Consider the following 15434-nt stretch of genomic DNA (forward strand, 5'->3'; position numbering starts at 1 on the left):
TCCAAGATGAGGGTTCCCTCTCCTTTTCAAAATGAAGACCATCATCAAGGTTGAAAAGGCAGTCTGCCAGAGAACAGTACTTTTTTCTCAATAGTCTCATTTTGAAAAATAAGAGTCAAGGTCTGTCAACCACAGAAAGAAGGAGCATACTTCTAGATGAAGTCCTAGCCACGAAAGTTGTGTTCCCTGCCTTCATTATTAGCTGCAGTAATATAGCCAGATTCTTTACTGGCCAGATGAAGGCCGGTGAATCAGGGAAATTCTGGCTTTGTACTGATTCATCATGGAAGTGAACAGTTTCAGGTATGGATCTTGGAAGCTCACGTACAGACCCTGTGGGGAGAACTTGGAACCAAGAGAAATAAATAGGCAGGCCTACTTTCATCTTTGGTTGAATGGCATCACCAACTTGATGGAGATGAGCTTAAGCAAGCTCTGGGAGATGGTGAAGGACAGGGAAGCCTGGCGTGCTGCAGTCCACGGGGGTCACAAAGAGTCAGACAACACTGAGCAACTGACAACTTTCGTCTTTATTTGGCACCTTTGAGTGGCTTAGTTATGTGAATAATTTTGGTGCTTTGTCTCTGTTACATCAATTTACTTCTCATGTTTAGCTTCATAAAGGGCTTTAAAACAATGTTCTTATATGTTCAACAAGCTTGATTTTTACAAGACCATATTAGAAGGTGGACCCCAGGGTGATGATCTGACCTCCTGTGACCTACCAAAGCATTAGAGATGGGAGCAGCATCTTCCCAGCAGCTGTGATTTCTCAATTCTAAGGACAGTCAATTGTTACTCAACAGGCCCATCAACTGATATCTCTTCTCTCCTAGAGGAGATACTTGTTTCTGCCTAATTAAGAAAAAACATCCCAACACACATCTGGACCAAATATTCAATAACATTATTTATCAAAATAAATTTATTAAAAGTATGCAAAGACCACTTCAAAGTTTAGCTGCCATCAGGACAGTTTTTGGCACTCATAATGGACATTGTCATTTTCTACACAGAAGCACTCATTCTAGTACAGACAGCAATTGACAGTTCAAACACAGGTCGTTTCAGTTTTAGAGTTATGTGAGACAACAGTACTAACGATCTGTAGTCACAGGAACTTCAATACCCTTGCACATAGTAAACATATATTACCTAAAACTAAAGAAACTACATCTAAACCACTGTGTGGTAACAAGGACTGATTTAGGGAAAGATGTACAGCCAGCTAGCTAAGGCCACATAATCCCAGACCTATTGATTGTAAATGCTTCTGGACCAATAGTGTTACATCGTTATCTTTCAGTCTCAAGCTCCTGCTTTTGCAGTGAGACACACCACATTTAGACCAAACTCTCTCTCTGTGCTCCATCAGTTATGGAAGCTGTCCCAGTACCAGCTTCTCCTACGTGGCGACCGGCTTCCTGATTCACTACCCAGCTCTGAATCAATAGTTCTGAGTGATGTTTCCTGAACACCCAGGCTGAATTCAAGGTCAAGTCTTTTCGGCAGGTGACAGCCTTTCCCCTTAGGAAAAAAATGAAATGTCCTCCGTTTCTGGGCTCCCATTTTCAGCTCATGTAGCATGGGGTTCTGTGGTGATCTGCGGCTTTTTACACAAGTCCTGGTAGAATTCTGACTCCAAGAAACGTGGATAAGAGTTGTTCTCCATCAAGCTGTACACCCTTTTCTGGGCAGTTGTGAAGCAGCCACTGGTAGCCTCCTGTATGTTTTGGGCAATCAGAGTTTTGGTTTGAAAGTCTATGTTGATCTGAAATAAAAACAACAAAGTTTTATTCCATATTAAGAGTTAGAAATTGAAATATACAAAGTATTTGAAAACAAACAAACAAAAAACCCAAACTATAATGTGTGGCCAGTGTCACCAGCTACATCAGTAAAGAAATGTAATTTACCTCACTGAGAGCCTGAAGTAGGGGAAAAACAGCTTACTCACCCACCCCCCTTTAATTTGAGGTCTCTTTAAATTCTTTTCACTTTGGTGCTGAGGATGTTCAAAATATGCTGAAACAAGGAATTTTTTCCCCCTTTACCTCTTTTGGAGCTTCTTTTTCTATGAAGTCAGTATATATTTTCTTTGCTTTTGAGGACAGCTTTTGGGGTGACTTGGTTTTTTTGAAGTCTTCACAGGCCAGCCAGAATTCAATATTTTCTTCACAGAATTCAGATTTTAAAAAAGCCCTGAATGCAGCAAGACCATCTGGGGAAGGGAAGGAGGAAAGCATGCAGAAATTGCATTGAGTGTCCAAATAATCCTTTATGTGTTTTCCTAAAACTCCCACTCCCCTGGCCCCGTATTTTACTATTGCCAGATGGCAGCAATTTTCTCGATTTTACTCAAACCTGTAATCCTCAAAATTTAGCTCTTTAACGACTAAGATGCCAGTCAGCAAAATACGTAAGTTGGCACACTACTACAAAAATATAATAACTTAGCTTTGCTGTTAACACAACTTACAGGGGAGGCATAAGTTCTTTGGGAATGAAGCCTCTTGAAAACATTGTTTGCAATGGAAAAGATGACTCAACCTTAACAGACAGCAACTGACATTAAAAACTGGGGCTATTTTCCCCCACTCCCCACCTATAGTGAAAAAGCCATGCATTTCCCTGGTTAATCACTGGGAAATAAAGGAGAAAAATAGGTCCCATGTTACAGGGATTGTAAAGTCAAACTCTCCTTGGGCAAGCTGCTCTTTCTGTGTGGACACAGCCTTTCCATACTCTCCTGATACTTGAGATGGATCAAATTCAAGAGGTTAACTTACATTTACTGGCTAGCAGCTCATCAAATGCTTCTGACCACAGCTGGGCTTCCTCTGGAGAAGGCCTGCAAGAGAAGATCTGCACATCAGCTCCTGCTAGCCAGAGGTTCCCTCTTCAGCTCAGCAGTGATCTGTGCATATCGGTAAGTACAAGATTTTCAACTTACTTGATGAAGGTTTGCTGTTTGCTTTTCTTGCCAGTTTTGGGCTTCCCAGGAGAGGAGGAATTTTGCAAGAAGTAACTCAAACGGCTCTTCCAATCTTTTAATCTACAATAGAAAAAAAAAAAAAAAAGATACTTAGTGGCAACACTTGAAATTGCCACTGCAGCTGAAGGCATTTTAACCAAATAAAGTTGCCCCCAGTAGCTACAGACAAGCCAAATAAGACAAAACAACTCCTCCAGTCAGTCTTACTCCTTTAATCCAGCAATCTGAGTACTCAACACACTAGTTTCATCCACTCATCTGAACATAATTATTAGTTTTATAAGTAAGGATAGGACGACCTACAATTATAGGGTATTTTAATGAATTTAGTTTGCATAGTTCAAAGGCAGATACTATTTCTGGCCCACAAAAGGCAGCCAGTTTTTCTGCAACGGTTAATTACAATTCTGAGACATTTCACACTTGAGAAAGCCCACAGTGGACCTGCCTGAGCCAGCCCATGTTCGTTTTCCTTCTACTGTCAGAGCAGGAGGCTCGGGACCACCCGAGAAGCTGAGCACAATGAGGTGTGTGTGCGAGATTGACCGCCGCCTCCCCCAAATGCAGCACTCATTTTAAGAAGGTGATGCAGAACAATTATTTGTTCCACACTCTTGAGTGGGTGAGACTTGCTGTTCAGTTAAAAAAAAAAAAAAAGTATATCTAGAATCAGCAAAAATATCTCCATCCCAGCAGTCGTGTAAGCAGATCAGAATTTACAGTGCCTCTCACGAAGGCCGGGGGCGTGTGGCCGCAGGATTCTCCAGTCATTTTCGATGCAGGGAGACAAAAACCCAACCCGCATCTATCTCCGCCCCTGCATCAAGAATTTTCTGCAGTTTCTAAACTCTACCCGAGCCCTTCGATAAATACCTACACCACACAGATTTAAACGTAACTTAACAAATTAACCTTTTACACACACACAAATTTTTCTTTTTTTTCCTGCAGAGACGCAGGCGGGCTACCCAGTTCCCATAGCCGAAGCCCAGCGCGAGTGTACCCCGTTTGCAGCCGCCCGGGACAGCTGGGTCCGTAGGGGCGGCCAGTCAGGGAGGAAGAAAGCCGCACTCACAGGGTTCGCTTCATCTTCTCTCGCTTCTCCTCGTTCTTGGGCCCGGTGCCAGCGCTTTTGTCCATGGGTCCGCAGTCGTGCTGGACAGCCAGGAACAGAGCACTTTGCATTATCGCCTTGCACCTGAGAACGCCGTTCTGGGGGGGCCCGGGCGCCGGCACCCGTATTTATAACAGGCGGCGGCGCGGAGGCGGGGCTTCACGGCGCCTGTCCCGCCCCCGGAGGGCGCCGATTGGCCGACGGCGGCCGCGGGCCGCGCGGTCACGGGCGCCGCCGAAGGGTCTGGAAGCCGGGGCTCCGCTGACGTCCGCTGCTCGGGCGTCGTGCGCAGTTGGGCTAGACGCCCTAGTGTGGGGTCAGAGAAAATTCCCCTTTGAACGGTCGGCAGCGACCTTTGCCCAGTCGTGGCGTTCTGCCGTGGGGTCGCAGGGCCGTGGCGGGCAGGGAGCCAGGTTGGCTGCAGGCGCGGCGGGGGCGCTCGCTCCCCGCCTCTTCCCTCATTCCCTCCCCCGCGCTCCAGAGCTCCTGACCCCAAAGGGAGCCGTGATTCCCAGCAGGTAAAGGTTGCTTATTGGGAAGCCGAATGCAGTAACCTTATTTTGAATTAGGTTTACAAGGGGATGTGTTTTTGGAGCGCAATTCCTCGCTCCGCGCCTCCTTTCTTGATCTGGGAACTGACCCTCACCTGTTCTTCTTTGAGACGCCTTTTGATTTGAGGAAGGAAACGGAACGGGAGGAACAATGACAGTCCAGGGGCAGTGGTGTGATCTGCTCTGCCCTGGAGCCCTGTGGGGGAATGCACATTGGTCAGGGAAGGAAGAGGAGAAAGTGCTTTAACTGGGTGTGCGGTTTTGATTACCAGCAGGCTCGTGGCTGGGTCGGTCCGTGGGGTTGCAGATTTATTTCTCAGGAGTCCTTGGCCGCCTCTCCTTCCAGAACAGAAAAATCACAGCTCTTCTTAACAGGGAAACACCAAGAGTTCGCAGCTATCATGCACCAGAATCATTTTAGTGTAAAAGAGCAAGCATGCGGGATTTCCTCCTGAGTCACTCTTAGTTGGCTTAGAATTTGCCAGAACACTTTAATTGGCAAAAAAGAGAGGTGGGGGTGGAGGGAGGGAGGCGTTCACAGCTTCTTTGAATAAGCTTAATGTCTTGATTCTTCAGAAATCATCTTGCTGTAGCAGGATTTAAGTGGTTTGGTTGGTAAGGGTAAGTAGATAACCGCCACTCCAAAATGACTTGATTTCATATACCATTATTAGAATTGTACAGTGGAATATTCAGGTGTTTTTTCCTGAACCATCTAAGTAGGCAGATTAACAGCAAGGTTTTTGTTGTTCAGTCCCTAAGTCATTTCTGACTGCAGTCCCATGGGCTTCAACTTGCCAGGCTTCCCTGTTCTTTACCTCCTGGTATTTGCTCAAACTCATGTCCATTGAGTCGGTGATGCCATCTAATCATCTCATCCTCTGTCACCCTCTTCTCCTCCTGCCCTCAATCTTTCCCAGCATCAGAGTCTTTCTCAGCCAGTCTGCTCCTAGCATCAGGTGGCCAAAGGATTGGAGCTTCAGCATCAGTCCTTCCAATGAATATTGAGGTTCATTTCTTTAAGGGTTGGTCGCTGGTTTGATCTCTTTGCTGGGAGACTCTCAAGAGTCTTCTCTAGCGCAACGATTTGAAAGCAGCAATTCTTCGGTACTCAGCCTTCTTTATGGTCCAACTCTCACATTCATACATGACTACTGGAAAAACCATAGCTTTGACTATAGGGATCTTGGTCAGCAAAGTGATGTCGCTGCTTTTTTAATACAGGCTGCAAGTATGTTCTCTACTTTGTATTAGAGCTGTTAAAAGAAACTTGGAACTAATTTACCATATTCTTATGATGAGCTGCCAGTAGTTGGAGCTCCAAGTTTGACTTGGGTAGTAAAACCTACAGTTATTACTAAAGAGAACAGCCATGTACTCAGTTACGAAAGGAAAAATCACTTAGATTTCAGTAATAAATATTTGAAAGCAAGTTTGTGAAATGTAAGAATGTAATTTTTCTCAAGCATATGCTCTTCATCTCGAAAAGAGCTTTGCATGATATTTCCTACAGCCATTTTCACTTTCTGATGATTAAGTACTTATTTGTTAAATATGTGTAATACGTAAACATTTGCTTTTCTTGCTAGTATAAGCGTCAGTATATTTTTGACTTAGAATTTTGGATGGTAGAATTCACTCAGAGTTCTGACAAAGAGGCAGCAAGGAGAGCTGGACTTGTGTCAGGAAACCTAGTTAGAGCCTTGGCTTCACTGTTAAATATTAAGTAACTATTGGGATAGTCCCATCCCACCTCCTAAGCACCAGTGTCTCATCTTTAATAAGAGTAATGTGTCTTTCTTGTCAACCTCATTGGATATTATGTGAATCTTTCATGAAAGGCCTTTGTAAATTTTAAAGTATTGTACAAAACTTTGTCTTTCTTAATTTGCATATGTGGGGAAAAGGAAATATCTGAAGCATAGTTATTCCAGGTAGAAAAATCATTAAAAGATTAATTTAGAGTTAAGTTATAAATGTTAAATACTGTTAAAATTAAAGATAATGTCACAGCTTCGTAGAATATCGGGCTCATGATAGATACTTAATGTCCTCTGGGTAAAAAAACAAATAAAAAATAAGTAAACTGGTATGCGAATTTTTCAGAGATCCTCATCAGATAAGTTCACGACCATAAATGTATATGTATCCATGTAAGTAACTGCTTGAAATATAGACCATTCTAGATGTTTCTTATAAGTGTTTAAAGTAACTATTTACTTTTTTTGCAAACCATTTCCAATTGACAGCTGGTATTAAGGTAAGCAGACCAGTACATTTAAAATGAAAGCTGCAGTCTTTAATGACTTCCCTTTGTTTTTTTGGTTGCAACTGGCTTTTAGGTAAATGGAATTGCTTAATATTAAGATGACACATATTTTCCATTCAGTGGTGGAAGAAGAAGCATTGCAATAGGAGGTAGATACTGCACAGCAAAACCGCAGCTTGAGAGTGTTTAGAACTGGACATAGGTTTTTCTGTCAGCTCTACCATGCCCTCTACTGGAGAGGCTGTCTGCTGAGCACATGGGTGGTGGAAGCTTGCAGGGTGGTTCTGGAACTTTTTGTAGCTAAAAAGAATTAAGTTACAGAGGAAGGCAAACAGAAAAATACAAGTTTCTAGTAACAGGAAAGGGAGAATAATGAAAAGCAAAAGTGTCCCTTGCCATATACACTCTTCTCTTCTGAGTGTATGCCATTATTAATAAAGACTGTTGTTATTATCTAAAAGTATTTATACATGATAACTTTCATACTTAAGCTTTAGAAATTTAGGAAGCAAGATATATACTTTAAAAGACACTAGAGAATCATTCTGTGTATTATCCTGTGCTTTACTTTTTTGGTCAGTAAGCTATCTTAGTTTCTAAATTTGTAAAAGTTGCAAATCTGTTGCATACGTCATGAATCTTTTAATTGGTGAGAAGTTTTAAAAAGGGGGAAAAATTAGGAAATTAAGTGCCATGCGGCAAAGGGTATGATGAGTAATTGGAAACTTTTAGTATCATAATTGTTGAAGTATTTGAGGAAGTGTGACACCTGTCGTGACATTTTTGTCTATCTTTGTCCTCCCCGTCCCCCTCCCCCCCCCCACTTTGGGGTATTATTTAACTCTAATTGGTGGAATATTCTTTAAACAGACTGAACATATGACCCCCACAATGAATGAACTTATGACCCCACAGAATTCTGTATTCTACTCTTCATTCCTAATATGATCTGACATTTAAAAAACTCATAATTGCTCTCTTTCTTAGAATGTAATTTGCATACCCAGGAGCTGAAGAGAGAAAGTCAGTGTTTTTGTCCGGGGTGAATCAGAGTTTCAACCAAATACTTGACATGTATTATAGAGGAGTTAATGATTGTACTTAGTCCTTGTATTGATAATTCCAGCAAGAGCATTGCCATAGCTCTGCCTTGAATTCACGCGTAGTATGAAGTTCCATCATACTCCAAATGCAGGCACGGCCTACTTAAATTTAATAATTCTCCCTTACCAAGTAAAGAATTGGATTCTGTTTGGAAACAACAGCAGGAGCATCACATTTTTTCCTTCCCAAATAAGAAATCCTAAATGTATCAATGTATTGAAATACGTCTGGTAGGTTCCTGTAATTAAAGGACACTGAATGTGAAGTCTAGGTTTGGGGATTGTTTCCAGTATCTGCCTGTTGGCTGCTCTGTTCTGTGACCAAGGACTGCACAGAATCTCAGGGGAGAGTAGTCGATTAGAAATAAGTCACGTAGGTGGCATTTTGTCCCTCAGGCTAGGAATTTCTTTGCTGACACTTGTTCTCCTGGGATTTTAATTTCTGCGCACAGAATTCTGTCAAGTCATTAAAATTCCAAGTGTCTATTGATTACCGTTTTGAAATCCTGAGATAGTGGCATCATAATGTACAAGATTTCAAAGTTCTATATGCTATCAGTCACAGAGAATTTTTTTTTAAAGTTTGAAGAAAGGCTGCTTTTCATCTAATAAATGTGGAATCCATTTGCATTGGTATTTCCAGTTGACTGTTCCTATAAAGAGTATTACTCCATTTCAGACACTGATTTTCAAAGATCTTTGATTCATGGACTACTTCACAAAACCCTAAAACAATGTGAATTTTCTCTCCCAAACACATTTTTTTTTTAAAACAAACAAAAATTCCAAAATCTTAACCAAATTAATTGGTAAAAGAATAGCACTTTCAAGGAGATACCTGTGGGCCTGATCCAACTGCCATGTTATAAATATTTGAGTTCTGAATGCTGAGCTAACATCCTTAGTTTGAAAAGACAAAATAATTTTGTCTTTATTTTCATAAATTATCCTTAGGAGAGCAGGACAGATGGAGGATTTGTCCTTAATTGGGATACTTGCTTTTAGTTCCCAGTTCCTGGCATTATGTTAGCTGGGACCCCAGAGAAATTGCTCAGCCTTGTGCCTAGGCTTCAAATCTTCAAGGTGAAAGTAATAATAGAAACTTTCCTTTGTGAGGAACTGGAAAAAAAAAAAAAACATTTTGGGGAATGCCCTGAGTGTCTGGTTGATAGTGATGCACAGGCCTGGTGTTCAGCAAAACTTTACAGCAGGACTGCTTTCTTCCACGTGGCTCTCTTTTGCTTTTTGTTGTTGCTTTCCCAACACCCATTATTTGCTGCTGCTGCTCCTTAGGTGGTGGGTCTTCCATCCAGGGGTGTGTGTGTGTGTTAGTTGCTCCGTTGTGTCCGACTCTGCAACGCCATGAATGGTAGCCCGCCAGGCTTCTCCTGTCCATGGAATTCTCCAGGCAAGAATACTGGAGTGGATTGCCATGTCCTTCTCCAGAGGATCTTCCTAACCCAGGGATCGAACCCTGGTGTCCATCCAGGTAGAAAGGTTGAATCAGAAGGCCCTGAGTGTGTCTGCCAGTCCGAGAAACACCAGGACAAGCTCTGTCTTGCTTCTGCGGAGGATGCATCATGTTAAGGATGAGGGTGGCCCATGGAGGGTTGTTCTGTCCGTGGTGCTGACCCAGGGAGGCTGTATCTGCCCTCCACCAGGTGCTGGCCCCTGGCTCCTGGGCCGTCGCTACCAGATATTACTGCTTTCTGGGGGAGCGGGTCTGTTCATCCACTGGGTGCCCTGCTAGCCCCTTTTACTCTTCCAGATGCCCCATAGGAAACATCAAGGATGTAAGGTTACTTTTGAAAAGGTTTTAAGTTCTTCCTGAAAAATGTTTTGAAAATGTCTAGCTCTTCCACATGCTAACATTTCTATATATTGATATTTTGAAAGAATTCTCCACTATCTTCACAGGGTGAGTTCTCCCTGCATTAGATATTTGGTGAAAATTCATTTCTTTTTCTCAGTGCAGTATAGGAAGTATGTTAAGTTGTCTCTAGCGGTTCTGCCTGTTCCGATATAAGTACATTTCCCACTGCCCCCCCCCCCCCCACCTGCCCTCCTTTTCTGATGATTGTGAGGCTTTCTTCTTTGGAGACTTACAGACTTGCAGTGCTTCAGTTATTTTATTTCTTTCAGTTAATGCAGTGTACATTTGGTTTCATAATCTTTTAAGAGTTTTTAAATGAATTTAAAAATAAACCCAGCATAGGTGAACATAGTCACCTGGCTTCACCAAGCCTAGATCAGCTGTGTTTAACCCAGCAGAGTGGGTCAGTTTCATTAAAGCTGCTTTGAGTTCATCTTATTAGAAGTTTTATTTTCCCATGTGTGTCTGTGTCTGGTTTCAAGGCTCCACATCCACGTTGCCTTCTTCATGAGCTGCAGACTGATCTCATCTTCAGTAATAATCTGATTTTCATAGTCATTTAGAACTTGTTCCAGATGCAGTATTCTTTTTTTTTTTAAACTTTTTTTGCCGATAAATAGGTTGGCTCACTTTTCCTCTCTGTTCTTTAGCTTCTTGTGAAATCAGTTTATACTTCCCCAAAGATGGGAATTTTCATCTGAAGCATCTTTCTAGTGCTGTCTGAAATTGTTCTTTGCTTTCTGGTGTACTTTAATGGCTGTTTGCTTGTAGTTACCTGAATTGGATGGGTTTCAATGAATCTTTCAAAGGCTTAGTATTTCTTGTAATGTCATCTTGTTCCAAACATTTAGATTTCTCTTTGCTAAGTCCTTTTGTAAAGGCCTGAATTTTATTTTATTTTATTTATTTATTTATTTTTTAGGCCTGTATTTTAATTCCAAGCAAGGAGTTGAAGATTTCCAGCTATTTATTCTCCAGTATTCTCCAAGCAAGAACACTGAGTGGGTTGCCTTTCCCTTCTCCAGGATATCTTCCTGACCCTGGGATTGAATCCGGGTCTCCCGCATTGCGGGCAGATTCTTTACCATCTGAGCCCCCAAGGAAGTGGGTATTTATTTATGGCTTCCAGTATTTCTGTTGCTAGTAGTTTCTTCTTGAGTCTGGCCTCTATTAAAGTTGATTAAGATCCTGTAAATTATTTTTAAACTAGGTTAAACTTGCCAAATTTTTTTATGTCTTTCCTCCAGAAGGGCAGAAACTTCAGTAGCTAGCTCTCTGTCTTATGTAAAGAAGGCTTTCAATTATTAGAAATCCAACTATGACTATAAATAACACCATCTCCCACAGTAATCCATGGGCTCTGGCTCTGTTTTAATGTTCTTTAGGAGAGTGGCCACTGGCCGGTACAGCATGTCCAGAACCAGGGCCACACAGAGCAGCATGGTCATGAGCAGACCTCCAAGGACTGCCTCAGCTGTTCTGAACCAGCGCAGGTTGCCAGGACTCAGACGGCTTCATAGACAAACCCCAGCCGCGAGCATCTTCGTGAACCGGCCCCGTGCCTGGTAACTAGGGTAGGCCACAATGCAGGTGAAGAAGGGACACAAATACAATAAATTATAGGCTAATGCTCATTTTCCTCTTGATTGATTTTTCATTCTGTGGTCCTGGAGGTCTTATTTTACCCACACAGGTCATGGAAACCTTCCTGTTCTCGGAGCCTCTCTGTGTCTGGATGGCCTCAAATGTATGTGGGAGAGGATGGGGAACAGATTATGGAGGATCCTGCAAAGGCTTCAGCTTTACCAATTTCACCTTTGAAAAATAAGAAATAAATCATTGAAGTTTTAAAAAGTTTTCAGCCCTCAAGAATGTGCAACCCAAGTATGAGCAAAGAAAACATTATTTTTTCAAACTCTTCTTGCATGTGGTGAAACGTGTATGATACCGAAGCCCTTCAGGGTGCTTCTGTTGAGAATCATCGTCTCTGGAGCTGTTGGATGTTCGCTGCAGCTTTTCCTCACAGAGGCTGACCCTTAGGCAGTGGGGCACCCAAGGTTTGTCTGGCTCGCTTAACAGGCCAGTCTTCTTGTCAGTGAGCCTGCAAGACGCTGGGGAGTTGACTGGCTCTGGCTGGGCATCTCCGCTGTCTGGGCTGATTCACTCATGTGTCTTGGAGTAGACTGGAGATGGATCAGTCTGGACTCGGTGAAGCTGGGTGGCTCTGCAGGTCTTAGCTGTGTTTCTCACGAGTCTTGAGCTCAGGTAGGAGAGCAACAGATAAAGGTTTATGCAGCTCAGTGCTTGGCTCTGCTCATCGAATCTCTCGTCCTCGTCTTATAATCTGCGGTAAAGCCTGGTCTTTCCTTCCCGTGGTAAGGGCAGAGCACACGACAGCCACTGGAGAGCAGTTATCCAATTTGCATTTTAAAAAACTCACCCTGATTATGAGAGGTCCACTTCTCATTTTTCTCTTGAAGTCATGATCCTGAGGGAGACTGTAGGTCTTCTGGAGTTGAGAAGTGGAGTAGGAGTCTATTTCTTCTCCTGGCATGGCTTGGTTCACAGGTCACTGTGAAGTTGGGACACATGAGTTGGCAGAGGTGAATGCTTACTGCAGTGGGCAGCAATACAGAGACGGCTAAACGGGCATTCCTAAAGCCCTGCACTCTGCCGACCAGGGAAGAGGCCCCTCACAGCACACACTGTCTGAGGGAAATAACAACGGCTCCAGAGTCCAGGACGCTGCTTCAGCAGGACCCCATGCTGAGTAACTGCAGGAGTCCTGGGAAGCCTCTCCATATTTGCAGGTCCCCATCGCCCTCTCTGAAGAACAGGAAACGTGTGAGTAAAATCCATATTCTGAGTCTGATGGGGCTCACGCTGGTGTGAAAAGTTCATCTTTGGCAGGACTGTTTTTTCCCAATAGTGCTCGCTTTTAAAAATCTATTGTAGAGTTTTTTGAAAGAATAAGTCAGTGTGAACAACATGAATGTCAGGGTGCAAGGACCAATGCTCTGAGTCATTCCTCTGCTGTCTTTCTGAAAGGTGATACGCTTCTAATTCTTGTTCTGAAGCAGCCGCCTGCAAGTTGGAGCTGGAGAATTTCAGTCAACTTGACATTTTGTTCCTTACCTTCTCTTTCCACACCTCTGTGAGATCCTGGCTGTCTGCCCCTTGGGGAACATCACGATCTCTTGGACTGGTGGATGACTGGAGCAAACCTGAGGGGCTTCTGGAAGAAGCCATCTCTGCTTTCTGAAGCTACCACCATGGAGGAGTATCTCCCTTCCTTTTAAATATTAAATATTTAACTTTTGCAATATAATATATAAATAGACTTTTTTAACAGACTGCCTTTTGATTTTGAAGATTAAAGTGCTTATGAACTTCATGAAAGTGGAAGTGCATGAGTCCATTGGGGAGGGTAGAGAAGAGGTTAGGTGGCGGTGGCTATCAGGTGTTAGAAAGCTTAGCAAAGATACAAGTTTCAGGTGGTCAGGAGAACTTTCTTCGTGGGTCTCCCAGATCTAACCCAGGAACGTTTATCAGGTCAGTTCAGTTGCTCAGTTGTGTCCGCCTCTTTGCGACCCCATGGACTGTAGCATGCCAGGCCTCCCTGTCCATCACCAACTCATGGAGCTTACTTAAACTTAATGTCCATTGAGTCGGTGATGCCATCCAACCATCTCATCCTCTGTGGTCCCCTTCTCCTCCTGCCTTCAATCTTGACCAGCATCAGAGTGTCTTCTAATGAGTCAGCTCTTTGCATCAGGTGGCCAAAGAATTGGAGTTTCAGCTTCAGCATCAGTCCTTCCAATGAATATTCAGGACTGATTTCCTTTAGGGTTGACTGATTTGATCTCCTTGCAGTCCAAGGAGTCTTCTCAAGAGTCTTCTCAACACCACAGCACAGTTCAAAAGCATCAGTTCTTCAGCACTCAGCTTTCTTTATAGTCCAACTCTCACATCCATACATGACTAATGGAAAAACCATAGCTTTGACTAGATGGACCTTTGTTGTCAAAGTAATGTCTCTGCTTTTTATAGGGATATCAAATGGACTTTCTGTTTGGGAAGAGGTGGTTCTTTCAGCCTCCTTTACAGTGTCTGCTCATTTTTTCCTTAGATGCTGACGTTCCTTAAATGTCTTCTGGTTTTGCTCTACATGTTCACACTGCATTCACTTCCATAAACTCAGCTGTGGTCTGTGTGCTGATGCGTCTCCGTGCTCATCTCTCTCCTCATCTCAGACCCTTATAGCTAATTGTCCATTAGCTTGATTCACTTAGATGACTCATAGTTGCAGTGAGCTTGTTAAAAACTGTTTCCCATCTATGCACTTAAACCTGTTTCTTTGCCTTAGTTCTCTATCTGAGTGAATGGTTCCATCATCCACTTTGTGGCCTAAGACAAAGCACGAGGGTGGATGGAGTGGTCACCTTTGAGTTCCACCCTCTCTCAGTCCTATATCAAGTTTTATCCTGCCTATTAATTTTATTTCTTAAATAGATCTTGAGACTTCACTCCCATTTCCATTTTCCTGATCCTGTCTTCCTCTCTCTCATGGATCCAAGCAAAACTTCTTATTGATCCTCTCTGTTGAATGGTCTGTTTTCAGCCAGCATAATTTTACTAAAACCCTTGTCTGGTTATTATTGCTTTTGTGATTAGAACTGCTAGTGACTTTTCATTGCCCTTAAGAAAAGTTCTGAATTCCTTAAATTGTCATGTAAGATCTTTTTTATCTAGCCCCTGAAATCCTTTCATTTGTTCTCTATCTTTTATTACTGCTGCCTTGCTCTCAGTGCCCGTATCTACTGAATAGTTGCAGTTCCTTCCATGTGCCTTGCTTTCTCTTTCCTTTAGCCATTTGCTCACACTGTTCCCTCTACTTGGACCTTTTCCCATTCTCTTTATCTGACTGTCTTTTTTTAAATTTATTTTATTTATTTTATTTATTTTATTTTATTTATAATATCTCTTTATTTCCCACTCTTTGTCTGACTGTCTTCTCTGTCATTCACACTTTTCCAGGTATCACTGGAATGAACTTTCTCTCCTGCACACCACCTGCACACTTTTCCTCCCTCTGCTGACAAATCTGGATGAGGTGCTTCTCCTAGATGTGCTCACAGCCACCTGTTAATGTGCTTAACACAATGAATTTTTTTTTAAGACATTTTATTTACAGGTATAATAATTCATGCACTGATAGAAAAGAAACAGCAATATGACTACTTCATGGTAGCCTAGACTATATATACTAATGAATAAATCATTTAACATTTTTATGACATACACTATTATAGTCACATTCATGTGTGTTAGTCATTCAACTGTGTGCGACTCTTCGTGATCTCATGGACTGTAGCCTGCAAGGTTCTGCTGTCCATGGAATTCTCCAGGCAGGAATACTTGAGTGGGTTGCCATTCCCTTCTCAAGGGTATCTTTCCTACTCAGGGGTTTAACCCAGGTCTCCTTCACTGCAGGCAGATTCTTTACCATCTGAGTCTCAGGGAAGCTGT

The 15434-nt window shown here is 42.6% G+C and overlaps 1 protein-coding gene and 1 long non-coding RNA gene across 2 annotated transcripts; one reads left to right on the forward strand and one right to left on the reverse strand.

The window, feature by feature from the left end:
- Positions 1-511: 511 nt before the first annotated feature.
- RGS2 (regulator of G protein signaling 2) lies at positions 512-4204 on the reverse strand. The gene is made up of 5 exons (XM_061160020.1): positions 4071-4204; positions 2954-3055; positions 2790-2851; positions 2055-2221; positions 512-1771 (listed from the first exon to the last, which is right to left on the reverse strand). The coding sequence occupies exons 1-5, from the start codon at positions 4178-4180 to the stop codon at positions 1577-1579; spliced, it is 636 nt and encodes a 211-aa protein (XP_061016003.1). The 5' UTR covers positions 4181-4204; the 3' UTR covers positions 512-1576.
- A 180-nt stretch (positions 4205-4384) lies between these two features.
- Positions 4385-11680, forward strand: LOC133069571 (uncharacterized). Its single transcript, XR_009695901.1, has 3 exons — positions 4385-4627; positions 10828-11009; positions 11599-11680. It is a non-coding gene; the product is annotated as an uncharacterized LOC133069571 (long non-coding RNA).
- The last annotated feature ends 3754 nt before the right edge of the window (positions 11681-15434 follow it).

The sequence above is a fragment of the Dama dama genome, chromosome 14 (genome assembly GCF_033118175.1).
Source record: "Dama dama isolate Ldn47 chromosome 14, ASM3311817v1, whole genome shotgun sequence".
Lineage (NCBI taxonomy): Eukaryota > Metazoa > Chordata > Mammalia > Artiodactyla > Cervidae > Dama > Dama dama.

Excerpts from the sequence above, each read along its gene's own strand:
- RGS2 (XM_061160020.1), bottom strand. The coding sequence starts at position 4,180 with ATGCAAAGTGCTCTGTTCCTGGCTGTCCAGCACGACTGCGGACCCATG. Across the intron at positions 3,056-4,070 it reads GAGAAGATGAAGCGAACCCT|ATTAAAAGATTGGAAGAGCC; the intron begins GTGAGTGCGGCT and ends TTTCTATTGTAG. Across the intron at positions 1,772-2,054 it reads AAAAAGAAGCTCCAAAAGAG|ATCAACATAGACTTTCAAAC; the intron begins GTAAAGGGGGAA and ends TTTTTATTTCAG.